This window comes from Oryzias melastigma, linkage group LG11 (genome assembly GCF_002922805.2).
Source record: "Oryzias melastigma strain HK-1 linkage group LG11, ASM292280v2, whole genome shotgun sequence".
NCBI classification, from domain to species: domain Eukaryota; kingdom Metazoa; phylum Chordata; class Actinopteri; order Beloniformes; family Adrianichthyidae; genus Oryzias; species Oryzias melastigma.
The window spans coordinates 20,255,192-20,275,989 of NC_050522.1; the positions used below are offsets into that span (position 1 = coordinate 20,255,192).

The 20,798-nt window shown below is 40.5% G+C and overlaps 3 protein-coding genes across 3 annotated transcripts in view; 2 read left to right on the plus strand and 1 right to left on the minus strand.

Annotated features, from left to right (window-relative positions):
• The window catches only part of ext1c (exostoses (multiple) 1c), a 45,815-nt gene extending 39,727 nt beyond the window's left edge, over positions 1-6,088 (minus strand). The window contains exon 1 of the mRNA XM_024298623.2: positions 4,166-6,088. The gene's annotated coding sequence lies outside the window, so the exon portion shown is untranslated. The remainder of the gene's footprint in view (positions 1-4,165) is intronic.
• A 412-nt stretch (positions 6,089-6,500) lies between these two features.
• LOC112162630 (probable thiopurine S-methyltransferase) lies at positions 6,501-11,014 on the plus strand. Its single transcript, XM_024298465.2, has 9 exons — positions 6,501-6,775; positions 8,226-8,348; positions 9,147-9,239; positions 9,318-9,450; positions 9,529-9,581; positions 9,650-9,724; positions 9,798-9,883; positions 9,961-10,005; positions 10,773-11,014. The coding sequence occupies exons 1-9, from the start codon at positions 6,720-6,722 to the stop codon at positions 10,901-10,903; spliced, it is 795 nt and encodes a 264-aa protein (XP_024154233.1). The 5' UTR covers positions 6,501-6,719; the 3' UTR covers positions 10,904-11,014.
• A 491-nt stretch (positions 11,015-11,505) lies between these two features.
• The window catches only part of LOC112162618 (protein phosphatase 1 regulatory subunit 36), a 12,242-nt gene continuing 2,949 nt past the window's right edge, over positions 11,506-20,798 (plus strand). The window contains exons 1-10 of the mRNA XM_024298449.2: positions 11,506-13,683; positions 14,416-14,480; positions 15,831-15,914; positions 15,972-16,138; positions 16,249-16,318; positions 16,385-16,477; positions 17,403-17,528; positions 17,665-17,707; positions 19,503-19,678; positions 19,811-20,002. Of these exons, the coding sequence (XP_024154217.1) occupies positions 13,654-13,683; positions 14,416-14,480; positions 15,831-15,914; positions 15,972-16,138; positions 16,249-16,318; positions 16,385-16,477; positions 17,403-17,528; positions 17,665-17,707; positions 19,503-19,678; positions 19,811-20,002 (1,046 nt within the window). The 5' untranslated portion in view covers positions 11,506-13,653. The remainder of the gene's footprint in view (positions 13,684-14,415; positions 14,481-15,830; positions 15,915-15,971; positions 16,139-16,248; positions 16,319-16,384; positions 16,478-17,402; positions 17,529-17,664; positions 17,708-19,502; positions 19,679-19,810; positions 20,003-20,798) is intronic.

Genomic DNA, 20,798 nt, shown 5'->3' on the forward strand with positions numbered 1-20,798 from the left:
AAAAAAAAAAAAAAAAAAACAGTCAGGAAGATTGTTTTGGGACCATTTTTACCACAAACTCTGAGATGACGTCGCAGACGCCCGCTGAACCGTAAAACTCTCACCTCAGGGATTTGGCTTCCTGTCACCGTGACTCATAAAAACATCGTCTGAGAGTCAGACCCAGAGGGCCGGGATCTCTGCTCTCTAAGGACTGGTCACCCACACCAAAAGAGAGTGACGGCACTCTCTTATCATTTATTAAAGAATACCTGGCGTCCATCATAAGGAGATGTCATACAAACCCTGAGGAGCAGCAGGTATGTTTGTCTATAATCTGGCTCACTCCTGACTGATTGCCAGTGAGGGCAGTTGTAGTGGGGAACACTTAAAAAACTGTCTTGGACAACCCTACCCCTTCAAATGCCCTTACAGTTGGGGGTAGAGAGAAGCAGGAGGGAATTCCGATTTGGCCAAACATCAAAAACTGTTCATCTGCACCTACATCCAGAACCAGAACCAGGTCTGGATATAAAGGTGGTGCCATTCTCTAACTGTATGTGATGTCCAGAATGTGACAGTTTTGCTTAACCCTTATTTTGGATTTGGGTCAAAATTGACCTGTTTACATGTTTATTTTTTTGCACTGGAATTAAGATTAATCTAATCCTCAGACACAATAATTTCAACGCTGCAAAATACATTCTAAGCATTCAAGAGAGATCTCTTTGTGGTGTTATGGGTCAAATATGACCCGGCAAAGAGTGCTGGCTGTTGTACTTAAATTACAAAAACTCTGTTGATTTAAGACAGGGATAGCATATATTATATAGCATGTAACCCTTGTCCTATCCTAGCATGTTTACATTAAAAGTGGGGTCATCTGGACCCCACAAGACAGCGCACTGAACTTTTTTTTTTTCAAGAATCTTTTTTAAATCTTCATTGGTGTCAGTGGCAGATATAAAATCCTGTCCAACTTTGTCATGAAAGGAATCACACATAAGGGTGGGGTCATCTGGACCCCATAAGATAGCACGAGGGTTAAAAATGGAAATATAAAAGATTGTATTTTTCCATCTTTAGTCCCTATAGAACAGGTTGATGGTCTCTAAAGGCTCGTTTCCACTGAGTGGTCCGGTACGGAAGGAGTGGTACGGTCCAGTTAATTCTGGGGAGCGTTTCACTCAGTTAAGCCTCACTTCCACTGAGTGATTTGTTTTCACGGCTCATGTGTGGTGTAGACCGCTAGCGTGTCATTGCGTCATTGTAGTGCGACGACTAGAAGAGCAACAACAATGAAGGTCATCCAGCAGCTCGTCTTTTTATCGCTTTACATCTGGTACATTGTGTATAGAAGGAATTTTATATTTTTAGAAAGAAGATTGTGGGCGGCTAAGAAGTATACTGTCGTAACGAAGAAAATGGAATCGCTAGCTTAGCGCTATATTGGAGCTTTCTAATGTCGTCATCCCTTTCGGAGAATCAATGAGTAGCAACAGCAACTCCAGCCCAATTGTCCCATTATATTTTTCTATGGACCTACAACGGAGGGGGGCCCTGAAGAGGTACGGGTCGGAACTGTTTAATGGGTCCATTTAACAACGGAAACGCTAAAAATACTGTAACGGACTGCTGAGTGGAAACAAGGCTGAAGTAAAAAGACAAGTTAAATCAATACGGAGCGGACAAGAGAACTCAGAAAACAGCAGATGCAGAAACAACACAAATTGGGTTGTCAATAGAAAAAACACAAGAGTAAATTCATACACATAGAAGCAACAATTAGGGGAAAAGTAGACAAAGAACAAAAAAACTCAGATACAATAAAATATGTGGACAGGTGTGACAGAAAAACAAAAAAAAACTTTCTCTTAAGTTTACTAAGAGTTTTTTCTAAGACTGCTTTAGGTAAGAGAGCCACTTGGTTTGATCTCAATCAAAGCTGTACTGGTATACCGCTTTGTCTATTCCTAAAACACAATTATTTTAACGCAGCAAAATGAATTTTCACTATTTCAGTCAATTCTACATGTCTAACTAAATTGACATTTGTGGTGTCACGGGTCAAATATGACACATTAGAGAATTAGAGTTCTCTTTGAACTTCACTGTAAGCTATTTCTGAGACAGGAGGAAACCACACCCACTTTGTTAGTTCTCCATCATAACACCAACTTCCTGGTAGGGTCCCTCAAAGTCCCGACTCTTGGGTGTTTGTTTGCACGTCTGCATTAACGTTAACGCCCAATCGAACCCGATTTCCTCTGGAGGGAGGATTTGCCAGGTGGACGGAAAACTTTCCACAGAACTGAAAAGCCTATAGAACAAATGAGAACGCTGATGTTTGATCTCACTGAGAAACGTGTTCCTATGAGGAACGTTGATCAGCACACATTTCTGGATTTTCTGCTGCTTTTTTGAAGTCTGCAAAGGCTGAAGCTTCGTCAACTCCGAGATTATTGAGAGTCCTACATTCATCTCCGAGGCCTTCAAGTAAAGCCGCTCACGAGCGCTTTCATCTCCCGCTCACGCTGAGCTTCTGCCTGGAGAAGTGAAGGTTTGCACCGACAGGGAAAGGGATAGTAACGGCGGTTTGTCCCCAAGCGCGTGCGTGCGCACGCTCATCTATCTTTGAAAGCATCTGTGTTTTCTCTGGCCGCAGCTGCCGGCATCGGCGGCGGGGAAAATGAGGAGTTTGTGGGTCAGCAGGAATCTTGCGGTGCGGTGAGCTGCAGCTAAAATTAAAGCTGTGATTATAGCCTGCAGACGTGCAGTCGGTGTTTCCCGCTCCTGGAGAGCGGTCCGTCAAAGGTCATCCTCCAATGCACCTGAAAGTCGGTCTACTGGTCTGGATCTCCTCGGCTTGACCTGCAGCCTATCCAGTTATGTACAGCTATGTTCACATCGACCTCGGCAACACGCGTTTACGTGGCCACTTCCATTGAAAATTCTATTGGGCTTCTGCGTTCATAGTTCTAAGACCAAATTTGGGCTCTACTTGCAAAACGTGCGTTGAAAGTTGAACTTCCACCAATCAGGGAATTGGATTTATTGTCTGGATGACATCCCTTTTTAATTCATGGAAGTGTAAACCCTTTGACTCTAATAGAGAGATTTATAATTGTGGTTTATGTTCAGTTGGAATTCTATGACACCAAGTCCTTTAATGTATCGGAATAGAGCTGTGAACGAAAAAGCCTGGAACAAAATTTGCAAGATTTGCCCCACTTTCACATTTTGCACCAAGCATTCCAGCTTTACATGAGCTAGTAAACAGTACACATGTGTGTATTGGCAAGAGTCTGGCAATATGATACATATTCCGATACATATTTCACAACATGATACGTATTGTTATATTTTCCAAAACTGTACCAGAACTAATTTTTTACTTTTTTTTTAAGAGTATTAGTCAGAAAAAAACTCAAAGTGAATGTGAATGCGTCTTTCATTGTAATAAAATGATCAAGTTCATTTATTACAATGATTGTAACATTAAGCACTGCAACTGTATACTGATACTGACACCAATGTGTCACAGAGTTTCGATTCTGTACCCATATCAAGTAAAAACTAACTAGTACAAATCTCTAACAACAAAAAGAGCGAGGCTGTCTCGCAATATCTTGTTCTGGTTGTGGTGTAGAACTGTTCAAAGAGGCTCAGTGTGCTGTGCTGCCGACTAGTGGTCGGGGGTTTAAGTGAAAAACAAAAGTAAGACACCAAAGGATGCAGATAATTAAATATTGTCTTGTCAGCACTCTAAACTAACATAAGTATCACCAAGCAAAATATTGTGAATGGATTTCCCCCTACATCACATTTAAAAAAAGAAGAAGCCCCTCCATATCTGTACAGTGTGAACATCATAAACTTTGTGTTTTCCTTTATTTTAGTAAGATAAACAGCTCAGAGATTATAAGAAAAAAATGTTTTCAGACACACAAAAATAAAAAGCAAACAAAATAGGCAAATAACACGTCTTTATGTCAGAAAAATACACAAAAACAAAGCAAAAAAAGATTTTAAAAAGTCCTCATGTTTGCTGATGACTTTGCACGTTCAGAGTGACAGGCTTTCAGACTAAAACCTGCTTTGTTTTTTTTTTTTTTTGTTTTTTTGTTTTTTTTTTGTCTACAGCTACTTTGAACGGGCACGTGAATCTGAGCGCGTGCGCTCTTACCTGTAGGAGGCAGTGGCAGATCCTCCACGTCTGACCTCCACCGTTACCGCGCGCGGCTGTGATTTAGAGCCAGATTTGGCCACGCGCGGGGCTCCCCGTCTCCTCCTCGCGGGGGGGTGACGTCTCTCCGCTCCGGACTGACACGCCAAAAAGGAGCGCGTGCATCCGCACTGCCTCCTTAGAAAAAAGCACCCCCTGCACCTGACCACAGGTGTGACCTCCTGTCAACTCGCAGCCGCGTGGGTCCACCAGGCGGCGCGTGCCGGCCTCGAAGATGCTGGGGTTCAGCTTACGTCTGCGCGTGTTTCCATTTCCGCTCCATCACGAATATGAAGGTGTGCTGCGGGGCGCGCGCGCGCAGCCGGAGAGCAGAGATCAGACAAAGGAGCCGCGAGCGAGCGCGAGCCACCAGGAAGCGCCGGGACCAGAACCTCTGTGGCGGATGTGGCGAGCGCAGCTCGGGATGTGGGAGCGGGGAGGACCGAACCTCTCCCAGAACAAGGCGCCTCCTCCTCCTCCTCCTCCGTGTCGCTCCGCCACCCCGCCGCGCCTCCTGTCTTCCCTTTTTCACGCCACGCGCCGAATCCGCGGAGCCTCTCAGCCGGATCAGCTCCCCCCCGCCGGGATGCCCCTGATGAATGTGCGAGATAAACGTCCCATTCTCCACATCCACAACAGCCCGGGCTCGGCACGCCCCCGCGCGGACGCTGATTGGCTAAGAAGCTGCGTCAAGGAAAAAATAAAAAAATAAAAATAACACGCACACATCTGGAAGCTGCGCTGATTTCACCATCAGTGCTTCCGAAAGAAAAACAAAACCCATGTCAGACGCTTCAGGTCCACTCAATTCAAAATCAAAACTTTATTCATAAACACAGCTCATCCTCTTGGGATGAAAAACAGTTAGAAAACACAAACAACAACAAAAATAAAAGAGGGAACCCCTCAAAACATTGAGACAAACAAAATAAATGAGAGCATAAATAGAAATTTGGCCTGATGGTGAAGTGAGAGAATCCTAATTTGGAGATCAAAGGAGCCGCCACCGCCAGATCAAAGTGATCCCCCCACTAGATCGATCCTCTTCGGTTTAGTCACTGATGTGGAGGATCCCGCTAGAAAAACACTGGGATTAAACAAAATTAAACAACATAATAAAAACAAATAAAATGGATAAAAGTAAAAACAAAGATCAAAGGAAACTTTAAAGCAACGAGGGGATCAAAGACATCATGAAGATCAAAAAGGATCTCTGATTGCTGCAGGAAGCATTTTTCTGAAACAACTGTTTCTGGATGATCAGTCTGGAGATCTTGTCAAATCTGTGCAACAGCGCCCCCTCCCGACTAAACCACAGAGGTGTCCAAACTCAGAATTTGTGTTTAGTGAATTTGTGTCCCAAACATTTCCTGGAAAAAATTACACTACTGAAAATTTTAGCTACTTAAAAAAAAAAAGATTTAAAAACATTTTTAACAAAAAAAAATCACTTTAACACAGATTATGATTTAAAATCTACATAAAGTTATTGGTGGGTTTTAATTTTTTTTACCCACAGTTTGAAACATTCTTCTCATCAGCCTCAATAGATTTTTAGAAAACAACATTTCCAATTTAATTTTGGGATTCTCTAACATTTTACAAATTTTATTTTATTATAGATATGATTCCAATTGTTTTGAGCTCCTTTCAATTTTTTATAGATTTCCCTTTTTCTTTCTTTCTTTCTTTTTTTAGCTTCTTTCACATTTTTGCATTTTTTTCTTTTTGTTTTAAATAAGCAAAAAACGTAGCATTCCAAAGCCATTGTATCTTAAAAACATTGAATTAATTTTTTTCAAATAAAATTATTTACATCATGGGACAGGGCAAAAACCTGTAGGAGTAGATTAATATTTGTACTTCTATAAACTTAAATTAGCTTAAATACAAAGCTTTCAGACCTAATATATATATATATATATATATATATATATATATATATATATATATATATATATATATATATANNNNATATATATATATATATATATATAAGACAAAGCGTAATAAGAGATGGCTATGATTTTTGCTGCCTATTGCATTGCAACCAATAAAATATTTATGAATAATAAATTTAAAAATAAGTTTAAACATTTTCATCAATTTCTTTTTTTGTGTGTCATTGCAACGTTTAATTTTAATAACACAACTAAAACAAATCGTTTGCGTTTAATTAGCTCCGCCCAGTTAACTTTTTCTCCGAGTGTACCTTGAACGCACCAGCATAAAACTAGTTGTCAGATATCAGCCCTGAACTCGGACTGTCAGGCACACCTCCAGCTGTTACTGGTTCTTAGGAGGCGGGGCATCACGTGAACGGAAGTCTGGTTCACAAACGAGGACTCTGCCGGGTGTTTACTTGTGTCCTGCGGTTCTTCGAACTCCTGGGTCAACGGGCTTCCGGTCAAGCAGAACTCAGGACCCCCCTTCAGGTCACGTGTCCGTGTGTTCATAGAAAAACGCGCGACGGGGCCCGGTCACCTCAGACAGGTACGCTTCCGGTCAGACAGTCATGAGGGCTACAGGTGCGCTCTTCTTCTCGCTGCTATGTCATGTGGCCGCCGACAGGTAGGCGATCCCGGCACGCGACCTCTGCACGCGCGCTGCTCGTCAGACTGTAAAATGAGAGTCAGAACTGTTCTGATTCAGTTTGCCAGTACGCTGACCATCAGCAACACCAGATCAGGATTCAGTTCTGAGAGTTTTCTGAAAGAACTGAAAGATCGCCGTCTTGATGTCTGATGACAGGTAGATTTTACGCATGGATGGTGCGCGTGCGCGCTGATAACCGGACAGTCGCGTGTGTGCAGAAGTCTTGGAAAGGCACGCAAGTCAATGATTCACACGGCACCTATAGAAATTCCAATCTTAGATAAGAGAGGTTGAGTTTAAAAATCAGAATTATAGATATTTGGACTTTTAAGATAAAATTAAACTTACAGAACTTAAAAAATGTGTTAGACATGTTTGCTCTTGGATGCATTTTTGTTTTGTCTTCCAAAAAATAGGGAAATAAAGCTTTTCTCATGCTGATCTTTCTTTTAAATGTAAGTTCCTTACAGCTGAGTGTCACTCACAAATTGATTAATTTGATTAAATCACTGCATGATTATTATTTAAATTACGCTAGATATTGTTTCCTACAAACCAACAATAGCAAAAAAAAAAAACCAAAAAAAACAGCTGAAATGTTGGCAAAATGTTCTATTTCCACTGTAACCGAGACCTTTATGAAGATGATGGACCATAGCAACCATTTGGTTTTTTCCGTCTCTTGAGCCAACGGATGCGTGTGCCAATTTTTGTGTTTCTTCGTCAAAGTAAATGTTGACTTTTTTCATAGCAACCAATATTTACTCTGCATACTCCCACCAGATTCGCTTGGTAACATCGGATGACGTGAACATGTTTATCAAGGGAAAAACATTTATTCTTTCAAGTTTTTTTTTTCTTAAACAACAGAAAAATGAGTTGAACAATTAAAATGCTTTTACTTTTGTTTTGATATTTCCCCTTACAAAACATAAGCAAACATTTTGGCTCTGAACAGCTGAAATAATGCTTTTTTTAGACGTTAAAGGATGCCTGTGTAAAGGTGATGGACCATAGCAACCATTAGATTTTTTCCTTCTTTAGAGGTGACTGATGTGTGTGTTAATTTTTGTGTCTCTTTGACAAAATAAATCTAGAATTTTCCCATAGCAACAATATTTTTACGGTACTTTTGACTCCACTTTTAACTGGGTGACATCAAATGTGTTCCTTGTAAGAAAAACTTGGATACCTTTGATATTTTTTTTAAACAAACAACACATGTTGAAGTTGAAAGATTTTATTTTTTTTACAAACTGTAAAATTGCTGAAGTAATAAAGTATTTTTTCTACGTTTTTTTGATTATTTTTCTTTCTTTGGAAGAATCAAAGATGTTTTATTAAAGATGAGTTTTCCTTTCTTAGGTCACAAATGGAAATCAACTTCTGTGTTGTCGCTGCTCACCTGTGTGTGTTTTGCAACCAGGAACGCTCAGGTGAACATCAGCAGCATGCTGGGTCAGCAGGCCGAGCGGGTGATGGTGCCGGGAGAGTGGGAGGAGCGCTGGAAGCAGGGCAGGATCGGCTTTCACCAGCCTACAGTGCACAAGTAAGGCCATGCCCTCTTTGGAGAGGATGGGAGACCAGCAGGTTCAGAGGGTATTCAAGGAAGGGAAGAGTGGGGGCGGCAGGACAACCCGAGTCCAACGATCACCAGAGTTAAAGGAGACATTTTAACACGAACTTTGACCTGGGGATGTTCAAGTGACACCAAACATGTTAATAAAGATAAAAATATAATTTAGCCGACCCCACCCCCAATCGTCCGTTGACTCTAGAAGATCCAGAGAGTCAGACTCAATGGTTGTTTGGCTTTCTCCAACACTTATTTGTTGCATTTTGATTTTAAAGACATAAAAAAGAAGCTTAGCTTGCCACTAAATGGGCAACAAATATTAAACTATTGGAATTTTGACCAATCAGAGACTCTGATTTGGTAGTGAGGTTTGATTAGTGTCCTTTTCAAAATACAGAAGTCCCAACCCTTTGAAAATCGATCATGGAGGAGAAATTAATTAATAGTAGTGTTTTTTTTCCCACTGGAATTATATGATACCAAGTCTTTCATAAATTGGAATAGAATTGTGAGAGGAAAGTCTGGAGCAAAATTTGCACCGCTTTGACATTTTGCACTAAGCCTCTTCTAGCTAGCATTGGGTAGCTACAGAACTGTGTGAATGCTAAATTCTTCTTCTATTTGATTTCATACTAAAAGACTCTATATTTAATGTGTCACTGAGATAAAATGACTTATCATAACACCACCATTATTAATATTTTTGATATTTGGTCCAAAATGATGTCAAACTTTGGAGTTCTTTCAAATATGGCTCCACTTCTTTCTCAGAATGCTGGAGATGAACCTGGACAAAGTGCTGAATGGACGGACAGGCATACGCTTCTTCTTTCCTCTCTGTGGGAAAGCCGTAGACATGAAGTGGTATGATGACCCCAAAATGATGCGCTCAGGCCTTCTGTTTCTGGGTCATGTGACCTAGCATCGCCTTGTTTGCCTCAGGTTGGCAGATCAGGGTCACTCTGTGGTCGGCGTGGAGATCTCTGAGAAGGGCATTCGGGAGTTCTTTGAGGAGAACAACATGACGTTCAGCGAGGAGCCGGTGCCTGAGATCCCTGGAGCCAAAGTGTTTAGGGTGGGTGAATCATGACGCCCCCATGGGTTCTCCATCTTACTGGTGCCTAAACCTTTTATTGTTCTTGTTTGACTCCAGAACCCAGAGAAGAACATCTCCTTGTACCAGTGTGACCTTTTCCAGTTCTCCAGGTAAGATCTGCGCCTAGTTACTCCCGATCGGCACCTGAACCTTTCACAGTGACTGTTCTTCCTCTCAGTTCCATTGCCGGCCGCTTCGGAGCGATCTGGGACCGAGGTTCCCTGGTGGCCATCAGCCCAAAAGACCGTGAGAAGTAAGCACAAACTTGATGTAGCTCAGTCCAGATGGTTTGGATATCCATTTGCTTCATGCTCTCCTGCCTCCAGGTACGCAGCTCTCATTGTCTCATTGATGGATGAAGACTGTAGGTATCTGCTGGACACTTTCCTCTATAACCCAGACCAGTATCAAGGTATGTCTGAGGTCAGAACCCACCAGAATCTCGCCTTTGTTTAGTTCTTCTTGACATGTGTGACTGTGTCTCTGCAGGTCCTCCATTCTTTGTTCCTGAAGAACAAGTCAAGCGCTTGTTTGGTCAGTACCACCCAGCACCACACTCGATTTGAACAGGTTCATCTTTAGAGGTCTTTTGAGAACAACCTTCAGAAGCAAGATCATGTTATCCCTTGTGGAATCTTATGGGGTCCAGATGACCCAAGTCATTCATTGACGTGTTATCCACCCCAAGACAAATTTCAAGATTTAATTTCTCCTACGGACACCAGTGAAAATCAAAAATCATTGAAAAAATAAAGTTAAGTGCACTGCCTTGTAGTGTCCAGATGACCCCACTCCCAACGTCAACATAGCTAGGATAACACAAGGGTTACACATTTCATCTGGGAAATCAGTCCAGCCCTCCTCTGGTGTTCTCCCGACACTGATATTGGCAATAATCTTTTGGACCTCAAACTTCAGAATGATCTGTGCAGCTGTAGTCACTGGAACACCGTGGGCTTGTTATATGGTGGTCTGTTCATATGGTTTTCACACAGGTCTGTCGCTATCCGATACTAGAACATGTACTCACATGTGGAAGAGCAGCGTATATCTCACAAATCTTGCTTCAGGCTTTTCCTAAGAGGGGGTACTTTTAAGAAGTGATCCTTCTAAAAAGTGGTCTCTAAGATTTGGTCTTTTTGAGTGGTTCTCTTTCTAAGAGGCGGTCTTTCTCATAGATGGTCACTCTGAGAGATGCATAAGAAGTGTCCCTCTATGTAGTCTTCTTTCTGAAAAGGTCTTTTTCTGACTTTTAGAAGTTCTTGTCTCACATTAGTAGATCTTGTGGTCTTTTGTTTCAGGGAGCAGCTGTAACGTGGAGCTGCTGCAGTCAGTGGACGCCCTCACAGACAGACAGAGAGACTGGGGCTTGGACTCTTTCACTGAGAACATTCATCTCATCACGCTGAACAACAGCTCTGCAGCAAACTGACACCAGACTGAAGAGATTGTGTCCTTGCAGCAGACTGTGGTGTTCCTCCTCATTAAAGATGGTTTTGTGTGTTTGCCTATTAAAGATGACTCGTCAAATCAGAACACCAAACACAGTATCGGACTCCTCTCGAACCACTGAGATGTTTGTCCTCTTTGCTCCCATGGATGCTCAATCCTGGTTCCTGAAGATCCACCAACCTGCTTGTTCTCCTTGAATCAGGTGTTTTCAGATTCTGATCAACTGAAAACACCTGGTCCAGGTAATAAGCAGCTATAAAGGACAGCAGAAACGAGGTAGCAGCTCTCATGGAAGTGGAGTATTTCTACCTCCTGCAACGACACATGCAGTTATACCTCCAGTACACCAGGAGCTGCTAGAGTTTTGATTGATATTTTGGGATTGAAGCCCAATGAGGCAAATTTCCTTTGTGATTTTGGGGTATATAAATAAAATTGAATTAAATTTAAAATCTTTCTTTGTCAAAAGTCTTCAAACAATTTACCTTTAATTCTGAATCCGAAAGTCAACTGAGAAGCAGCCAATGTTGCAACTCTTACAAACATTTATCCAGACTTTGAACCTTCGCTCTCCCACCAGGGTTTGCAGATTTAACCAACATCAGATCTTGGCTGAGCTTTCATAGTTGGCAAAAAATAAATAAAAGCTTTTACCTTAGAGATTAGACTGATAAATTGGGGCTGGTAACTTTATTTGAATGCAGTTCATCGACGTTCCTGCTCCATGTACGTCTTAGAAGAAGGCGGGGCCACAGATTCCACAGAGAACAAGTCAAACCTGTGGATCTCACATCAGTCATTCCATGTTTGTCAGAAGAGGAAGTTCAGCCTGGTTCACATGCCATCTTTTATTCAAAACTATAAAAGCATCTCCATAGATTGTTATTAACCCTACGTAGCCCCGCCCTCTTTCCCCGCTGCTTCATATTCTTCCTCATGGTTCAGTCTTTCTGGGTCCCTGTTCTTCAGGTATGATCCTTAACACCAACCATCTGCATGTCAGGATGGTTTTCCTTCTTTAGCCTCCTGCTGATTATCTGGATCAGGGGTTCCAGATAATCAGATAAATTCAGTTTTTACATAACAACTGCACATGTGGTTCCAAACGCCCCCTAGTGTTCCTAAAATCCTAATTTCTAAATAGATGGACTTTATTGTCTGTTCAATGAACAGAAATTCATCTTTCAACACGGCAGAAGACATTCAAATTTGATTCAATTGATAAAAGCTAAAAAGTTAATAAATATATAGAAAATCAGAAGTCATAGAGATCCTAAAAATCCCAGAATTCACCATCCACATACATACAATTGCAGTTGTAGTTTGATTTTGATTTAAAATCAAATTTAGCAGTAAATGTTGTGAACGCAGCTCTGTGCAGCAGCTGAACAGAGTTCACAAACACTAACAGGAAATAAATTAAACAAAGTAAGATAATTCAAGCAATAAGTAACATATACGACTGAGTTTTAAGAAATTTTAAACTGAAACATCTGAAATAAACACCTTCTGGACTAAAATTCACAATTTCTGATTCGCTGCTGAAGTCTGCCCTCTGCAGGTGAAACCTGGAAACTGCAGCAATCCATTACTGTCAATGTGTTTATTATGTACGTTTAAAAAAAGGCTTTCGTTAATGAACAAAGAAAAGTTATATAAATATGTTTTTCTTACTTTTTAGACAGAATCTATTGAATTGCATCAATTTTTTCAGGAACAAAATCCTAAAATCAAATCGACTACAGGGAGAAGCTGCAGATCAATAAATGTTTTTCAGTGACTTGTGGAACTCCGCCCCTTCAGGGAAACCCTTTCTCCTCATCTCACACAAAAGAGGAAAAGAAAACACTGCTGCACACTGATAGACCAGAATGTGTAAAGTCGCTATAGTTTTGTGTGTGTAATAAACAAAACTGTTACACCAACACATTTTTTCAGACAATTTCTTTAGCAACAAATCTAATTTAGTAAACGTCTCCAAACCCACTGCGGTGTCGTCACTGTGATTATGTTGTGAAAGTTATAGGAAGCAGATCTTTATTCCAGATCAAACAGTACCTGCTGGAACAGGTGACTAAAGGGTCTAACTGATGAAGAACTATAGCACAGATCTGGATTCTGATATGGAGCGTCTAGAGCTGATGGCTCTTAAGATGTTTAAAAGATAAAAATGATCTTCATTTTAATTAACATAAAGATAATATCTGCTGCTCCTGGAAGCTTTGAACCTCACGTATGACACCATTTTTTCTTTTTTTAATTTGCTCTATGGAAATGAAATTGGTGATGCTCAGCGGTGTAGTGGTTAGCACTCTGGCCTCACAAGAGGTTCAAATCCCAGCTGGAGTTTGGTGTTCTCCTTGAGCACGTGTGAGTCTTCTCCCACAGTCCAAAAACATGTTTTTTCCTGGGTTAACTGTTGTCTTTTAATTGCTCTTCGATGTGCATGTGAGGGCGTGGTCCTGCAACAAATGGCAGGGATAGGCTCCAGCAACCCCATAGCACCAACAGGATTTGAGTGGGATCAGAAAATGAATGGATGGGTAATGACATTATTTTTTTATACATTATTGACGTATCTAAAAAGAATCCAGTTAATGTTACTTTTCTGAGCAGAAACTGAGCAGAAAGTTGCGCTTATGTTTTTGGGCTGCTGCCACTAAAGATCCACTAGAGAGCAACAGAGTGCCAGCACTGGCGGTTGCCAGGATACGGAATCTGACAACAGAGATGGAGGCACAGCTCAAGAACACAGACAGCGTGAGTTTCCAGATTTTCTGATCTCTCACACCTCTTTTTTTTTTAAACAAAATTTGTTGTATAATTACATTGCAGACAGTTATAGTACATTATTAGAGGACGCACGTGTGTGTGCTGCAGAGAAACACACTGATGAGAGGAAAATGTGGAAGAAGGTTATAAAAATGAGGAGAAAGTGTTGAATGATTCACACCAGATGAGTGTCTTGCTCTCCGTCACCGTCTGAATGGGATTAAAAGAGGTTCAAGAGGACACAAAGGAAGGAATAACAAAGGATAAAAAATCCATGTCAGGGAAAGGGAAGAAGATCCTGCCGATGGAAGTAGAGTTTTTGGTGACGGTGCTGTTTACAGAAGAAGTCAACTAATAATGGCGGCTCGAAGGTGTTTTGGGTTGCTCTGCTGCACTGGATGTCTCTACTGAACAGTGTTGTGATTGTGTTTTATAGTTTTGTAGATTCAAGCCTCCATTAGAGTTCTAACAGGATCATGACCTGAAGGACAATTCAAACGCTCGAGAAATGGTTCCAAACGAAGCACTAGAGAGTTCTGAAGACACCAGCAATGAGTCCGTACCTGAACCCCTCAGTACATCTAAAGACGGATCTCAAATCAGCAGCTGGGAGAAGAATTCCTTTAAATCTGAAGGAACCTGGAGGAGTGGAGTCAGGAGAAGCCTGTCAATCGGATAAATTCAACAGCTTTTTGATGATGACGTATTCTTGCCCTCCAGGTCGGTGCGGCGCCTCTTGGCCGCTGGAGATGGAGCGACGAGACTCAGCGGATGGAGTTTGTCAGGTGATTTTTTTATTTTTTTCTTTCAAATGTGTACATTTGTATTAATCTTTAAGCTTCTGACAAAACGAGAACATCTGCAGAGTTGATAAACTGATGAATGATGTCACTTCCTCTTGTATTGATGGTGATATTTGTTTGGATTTGTGTTGGAGAGGTGAAAGGTCGAACAGAAAACTAGTGGTTTTCATTGTGAACTTTCACACTACATGCCTTAAAAATACTTTAAATTAAAAAAAAAAGTTGTTGTTTTTCAACCATACCTCCTTAAACACAAGTCATAATTACAAATATTGATGAAAACTTTGAAAGTTTCTGTAATTTCTTCCTTTTTAGAGGTTTGGATCAACTTTTATTTTGTTCAATGATTTGTCTGCATTTTACAATTGAGGATTATGGCCACCATAAAATAAAATAAAATAAAATACATTTTAAATTAAAAGTACGACATTTCAATTTAAAGTAAAAAATAGAAATTTAATTTGAAATTTAAATTTTACACTTTAAATTTTAATTAAATAAATAAATAAACAACAATTGGAAAGGAAAAAAATGGTTAAAAACATTTATAAGAATAAAGTTGCACAATTTGGGGAAAAAAGTAAGATATTGATTAGAATAAAATCATAAATTGTGAAAAAGTACAATTTTATGAGAATATTCTTAGAAAATTATGAGAAAAAAAAAGTCATGAGAATAAAGTCATTCCACAATGAGTAAAAGTCCTAGTTTTAAAAAGAAGTCATTCTTAAAAAAACAAAAAACAGAAAAAAACAATGTTATTTAATGAAAATAAAGTTGTATATAAACTGCAACAAAGTATTAGAGCCACTGTTAGAGAAAAAAAAACTATATGAGATATAAAGGTGTAAAAATATTAAGACAAGTCTAAGATTAAGTATATAAAGTCATAAAATTATTAGGAAAAACATGCAAAATATATAAAAAATGAAGTTGTAAAATCATGAAAGTATTCTTGTAAATTTTCAATTCATAACTTCTGAAATTGTAATTTTTATCTTCATAAATTATTAACGTTTGTCTCTCAATTTTGTGACTTTATTCTTGTACATTTTTGTCTTTATTCTTGTTGATTGGTTGAAGGGTGACCCTAATACTCTGTTATAGCATTGAAACAGCTGATTTCTCTTGTTGTTATAACGTTATACTCTCAGAGAAAGGATCACATAAACATGTTGTTTCCTATTACAGAATCTGTAGCTTATCGACTATTTTCCTCTTTCACTTTTACTCCATTACATTTTTATTTACTGGTTTTTGAAGCAGCAAATGTGAACCTTCTTTCAAAAATTCTTCCTCCATCTTCTCATTTTAATCTGTGTCTTGAAGTAGCTGTCGAGCTGAGGAGGAGGATGCCCTCAGGAGGCGGAGCCAGCCCGACACCGACTTCCTGGAGCTTCAGCTGAGAGCGGAATGGTGGGTAACGCGTTGACTGTGATGAGCGTGAGACATATTAATGATGCTCTGCTGCAGGTTGGCTGGAGTATACGCCACCAACCATGGGGGGCGTCACACCAGAGTGAGCAGGATGGGAACCACTGAGCTGGAAACCTTCAGGACGTCTTTGATGGAGCAGCAAGGAGAAACCGTCACAGTGCAGGATGTCAAGCGCAAGTGTCAGAAATCTCTAGTTCATAATAGTTGGAAGGAAGTTTTATGTGTTGTGTAGATTCAATATTTACGTTTCTAACCCTGTTCCTAAGGGCAGACATTACGCCTGTTAAAACTTCTTTGACCTAATTTGTTGCAGAGGTGGCGGTCAGTCTGCTGCAGGATAACCACACGCCCCCTATTCCAGCCTGTTTCTTGGATATCCTGAGGTGAGATTCCCAGATTTCTTCAGCGAATGCTGAGTGATGGAACCTGACTCTCACCTCTGTGTTCAGGAGCAGAGAACTTGATGATGTCATCACCGCTCTGCTTCTGTACCTGAGCTGCTTCCTTGAGCTTGAACCGGAGACGCCAGCAGCTTCGGAAGGGTTAGAGGAGACAACCGCTTTCATTAAATCTCTCTGAAAGGTTTAATTTTAGCTACTAAATAAGGCTTAAATAATTCACACACACAAACTAGGACTTTGTGAAACATCCATCCATCCATCCATCTTCTTGACCGCTTTGTCCCTTTCGGGGTCGCGGGGGTGCCGGAGCCTATCCCGGCTACTGAAGGGCGAAGGCGGGGTACACCCTGGACAGGTCGCCAGTCTGTCGCAGGGCAAGAGCATCGAGGGGGCGCCGAGAGGCAGGGGCTGGGACAGGCGGTAGCTCGCCTTTCGGCGGACCGCCAGCTCGATCCCGAGATCCAACTACGAGCTTTTTAACTGCAGCAACTTTAAGATACGCTATTGGAGCTGGCTTTGTGAAACAGAACAGTAGAAAATGATTCCAAATCACGTGGAGGAAAAGTACATTTTCCTAAAAATGTACAACTTTATTTGATTTGTGGTGAAACACAATCTTCCTAATAAATCACGTTATCATCAGCAAATTGTATAACTGAACATTTTGTGCTTTGGTTAACTCTGCATGTCTTGACTTGGCACCACATAATATTGTGTCAAATGTTAATCATCTGGACATGAGTTTAGAGATTATTGTGTTTGATGTCTTTCCTCTGAAAATTAGAACTTCTATTGACTGGATGCTAGAAAGGAAGTAGCAATGACTTCCAAATCTGCTAATGAGATAATTCCTGAATGTAAACAAAGCTTTGAAAAACAAAACAATTGGTTTGTTACTACTCTGAACCCTGCACAAACACCTCCACAAATACACACTACCCCAAAAATGTTAGCATGTATCTACTTCGAGACGCTAACAACCGGCACAGTTTTGTTTGTATTTTTAATCAAAGGGATTTTATAAATTGTTGCTGCACAAATATCTTAATTTTGTCTTCTTGTTTAGCAGTGTCAGTGAAAAAGTAGCCTCTGACCAACAGAAGAACATTTGGTCTAAGTTACAAGGGGCTCAGAGGAAGCTAGCTATTAGCTACTTTAGCCTCATGACAGAAAAGCATCCACAGAATCCCAGGTGAGTGTTTCTGTCAATATATCCCCCAAAATCTCTACGAGAAACATCACATTGGGTGTCTCATAGAAAAAAAAATCTGACTAATACCTGATCATCAGACTTCTATAATGTTTGTTTTTTTTCCTTCGATCTCCAGAATCCACAAATGTTTCAACAAAACAGAGAGTCTGCTGGATGCTGTAAGTGCCACAAAGATGAGGATCACCTAAAGTTAACAGATTGATGGTTCACCAGTTTGCAGTTGAGCACAGAATCCAACTATTTTCACTTCTACTGCAACTATTAAGACCTCTTTAACAAAGGAAGCACAATGGTTCAGACTTTTGTTGTACTTTTTGAAGGTATTGGTACTAAAAGATTTTTTTCTCTTTTTTACTCACAAATGCACATACAACCACACATCTGTTCCCACCAGAGACAATTAATGCTTTGCTCACAAAGAAAGGTTGGAAGTGGTTCATGTTGCATCAATGTAAAGACATTGCAAAAGGTTCTGAGGTGTGATATGAACTGCTGGTGTTGTGCGATGTTTGAGAACTGACGAGTTTGGGGCAGCATGGCAAAAATGTTTACTTTTGGGCTTTGCAAATCTAAAGTTGGACAAATATTAATTTTGCATTAACCAGTCAAGAATTCAGCTTTGCTGGTAACACATGTTGATGAAATGATTGGAGTCCAGAACCAACATTTGCCGTCTACACTCCTCCTCCATATCTGTGACAAGACAGGTTAAAAAGTTAATTTACTTTTCTTTTTTCTTTCTAAGGACTAATGTGGGGAATTATGTTGTCAAACTGGGCCATAACGAGACAGGAGTACCGCTAAAAGTTGCTATCATTTAGACGCAACTCTTAGAGAATAGAGTGAAACTCAACATACTAGGAGGCTCCCAGTGACTTTGTGGAGCAATGACCCCAAGCTGAGCTTCGTTTCACTGAGTGGTCCGGTTTGGTCTGAAATTTTGAGCGTTTCCATTGTAAAATTATAATAATAATAAATTAATAATAAATTTTATTTATAGCGCCTTTCAAAACACCCAAGGACACTTGACAGTAAAATAGCAATAAAATAGTAAAATAATACACATAAAAGCAAGACACAATAATAACAGACTGAAGATTGGGTATTAGGTCAAAGTGAAAAGGCGGATTTAAACAGGTGAGTTTTGAGTCTGGATTTGAATAGAGGAAAAGAGTTGATATCACGGAGGTCAGGAGGGAGAGAGTTCCAAAGTTTGGGAGCCGAGCGGCTGAAGGCTCGACTCCCCATGGTAGCATTGACCCATTAAACCAGCAGTGTCAGATCCCAAGCCTCGAGGATCGACGTCTAGATGGTTTTTCAGAAACCCTGCCTTATCTGCAGTTCATTACATGGATCAGGTGTGTTATGCCAATCATCAACACACTTCGGACACTCATCATCTCTAGAAGAGATTTTGACATGAGATGGTAAAGGCAAGTTTGATGCCCTAATCGCATTCGACGTGAACACAATATAGGGGTTCAGTGTCTTGCCCGAGGACACTTCAACCGGCCAGGAATCGAACCCCCAGTGCTTTGTCTGAGAGCTGACTGCTTCCACTCTGACCTACAGCTACCTGTTTAGAAAAGTTTCAACTGGAGTAGCAACACCATCAACGTAAAAGTATTATCGACACTTCTGAAGTGGTAAAAAAGTCTAGCTTTTATCTTCGAGGAAGACTTCGTAAGTGTTTTAGATTAAATAAAAAAATGTTTACTAGTTTTTGCCTCAAGGTGGCCCCATGCACAGATTTGGAGTTTAGTTGTTTTTATATTTTCTTACAAAAATTCAGCACTTATTAATTTTTTTTTTACAAGTTTTGATGATTGTAGGTGGCTGAAATGATACTCAGATCTCACAGCTGCCAGATTTTTGAGATACAAACTGCTATCATAAAAAAAAGTTAATTAACACATTGATGAAGATGCGTCTTTATCCTTGCATTCGATCTAGAGTCTGTACAGCTTCCTGTGCTGCGTCGCCTGGGTGGCTTTCCGCAGAACGCACATGAAGGAAATCCAACATGAGGTGGGGCGACTGCTCTACTCTGACACCTTCAACGCAGCTATTAAGGAGAAGATGAATGAAGAATCAGAGGGAACCTCAGCTGTTGCATCAGCCAGTCAAAGGTGCTTCTCTGCAAAACATCTTAATTAAAATATAGAATTTATGTCAAATATCTGACATAGTGGGATTTAAATGGTTAAAGTCTAAAGTTGCCTCATCAAAGCCTCACATCTTCTTCCTCTGAACTTTTCCAGAACTACACTGGACCTCAGCCATGTGGCCTCGCAGCGATCCCCTTTGATGATTTGTCTGCTGCCTTCGCCCAAAGACCGCTCTCCCCATCTGTTTTCGAGGAGCCGGGGGCGGAGTCATGGCTCGCCATGGACGAACCTTTGTTCCTCGAGAGCTTTGATGGAGCAGTCGAAGGAGCGGCCAGCTTCCAGCAGGTGGAGCACCCTGTCCAGAGAAGAGCAGAGCTCATCTCATAGTGATGAAAAAGAGAAGGCTTCTGACAACAGACACAAACCTTCACCAACCTCGATAGCCGTCGTTATCTGATAGTATCAGCCACACAACTAAATCTATTGACTAAAACTGCACAATCACAGAAATGCTCAGTAATGGAAGTGTAGCTGCTTTGAACCATGCTTACTTAGTAAACAGAAATTACAAGTTTATCCCTACAGGGTCTGTACATCGTGAGTTCTTTTGTTTTTAATTGAGGGGTTCCTCTCAGAAATAGTTACATTTTTTTTATCTTTTAAAGACTTCTGGTGTGCTCACTATTTCCTCAGCAACTGTTTGTTGACATGGGAGTGCAGCACAAATACACTCCTTATCAATCTATGGTTATGCCATAAGCAACACCCTCTACTTACTGTTTGGTATCACTTTTGACTGAAGCATTCCACTTCAGGTCAGCGTGTGCTTCACGCCACATTTCCACTGCAACTCTATTTGGCGTTTACTCTGATTCAAATCTATTTTAGCCCAAATTGCTTGGTGTGAGGCTAAACTAGTAGGCTTTAACCCAGGGGTCCCCAAACTTATTCATGTGAGTTCCACATAACTGTTTTCTTCTCTGATGGGGGGCCTGGGTCGGTTTGTAGGCTAACAAAAAAAGTGTAACAATGACAGCCTTAACGTAAAGATTTATGGTTTTCAAGAAAGCAAAACAAATTTTAAATAATTAATTTCTGTAATGTTTACAGAAAAAGTATTACTTATTAAAAAAAAAAAATA

Coding starts and splice junctions, on each gene's coding strand:
- LOC112162630 (XM_024298465.2), top strand. CDS start 6,720: ATGAGGGCTACAGGTGCGCTCTTCTTCTCGCTGCTATGTCATGTGGCC. Junction 8,349..9,146: donor CACCAGCCTACAGTGCACAA/GTAAGGCCATGC, acceptor CTTCTTTCTCAG/AATGCTGGAGATGAACCTGG. Junction 9,240..9,317: donor AAAGCCGTAGACATGAAGTG/GTATGATGACCC, acceptor TGTTTGCCTCAG/GTTGGCAGATCAGGGTCACT.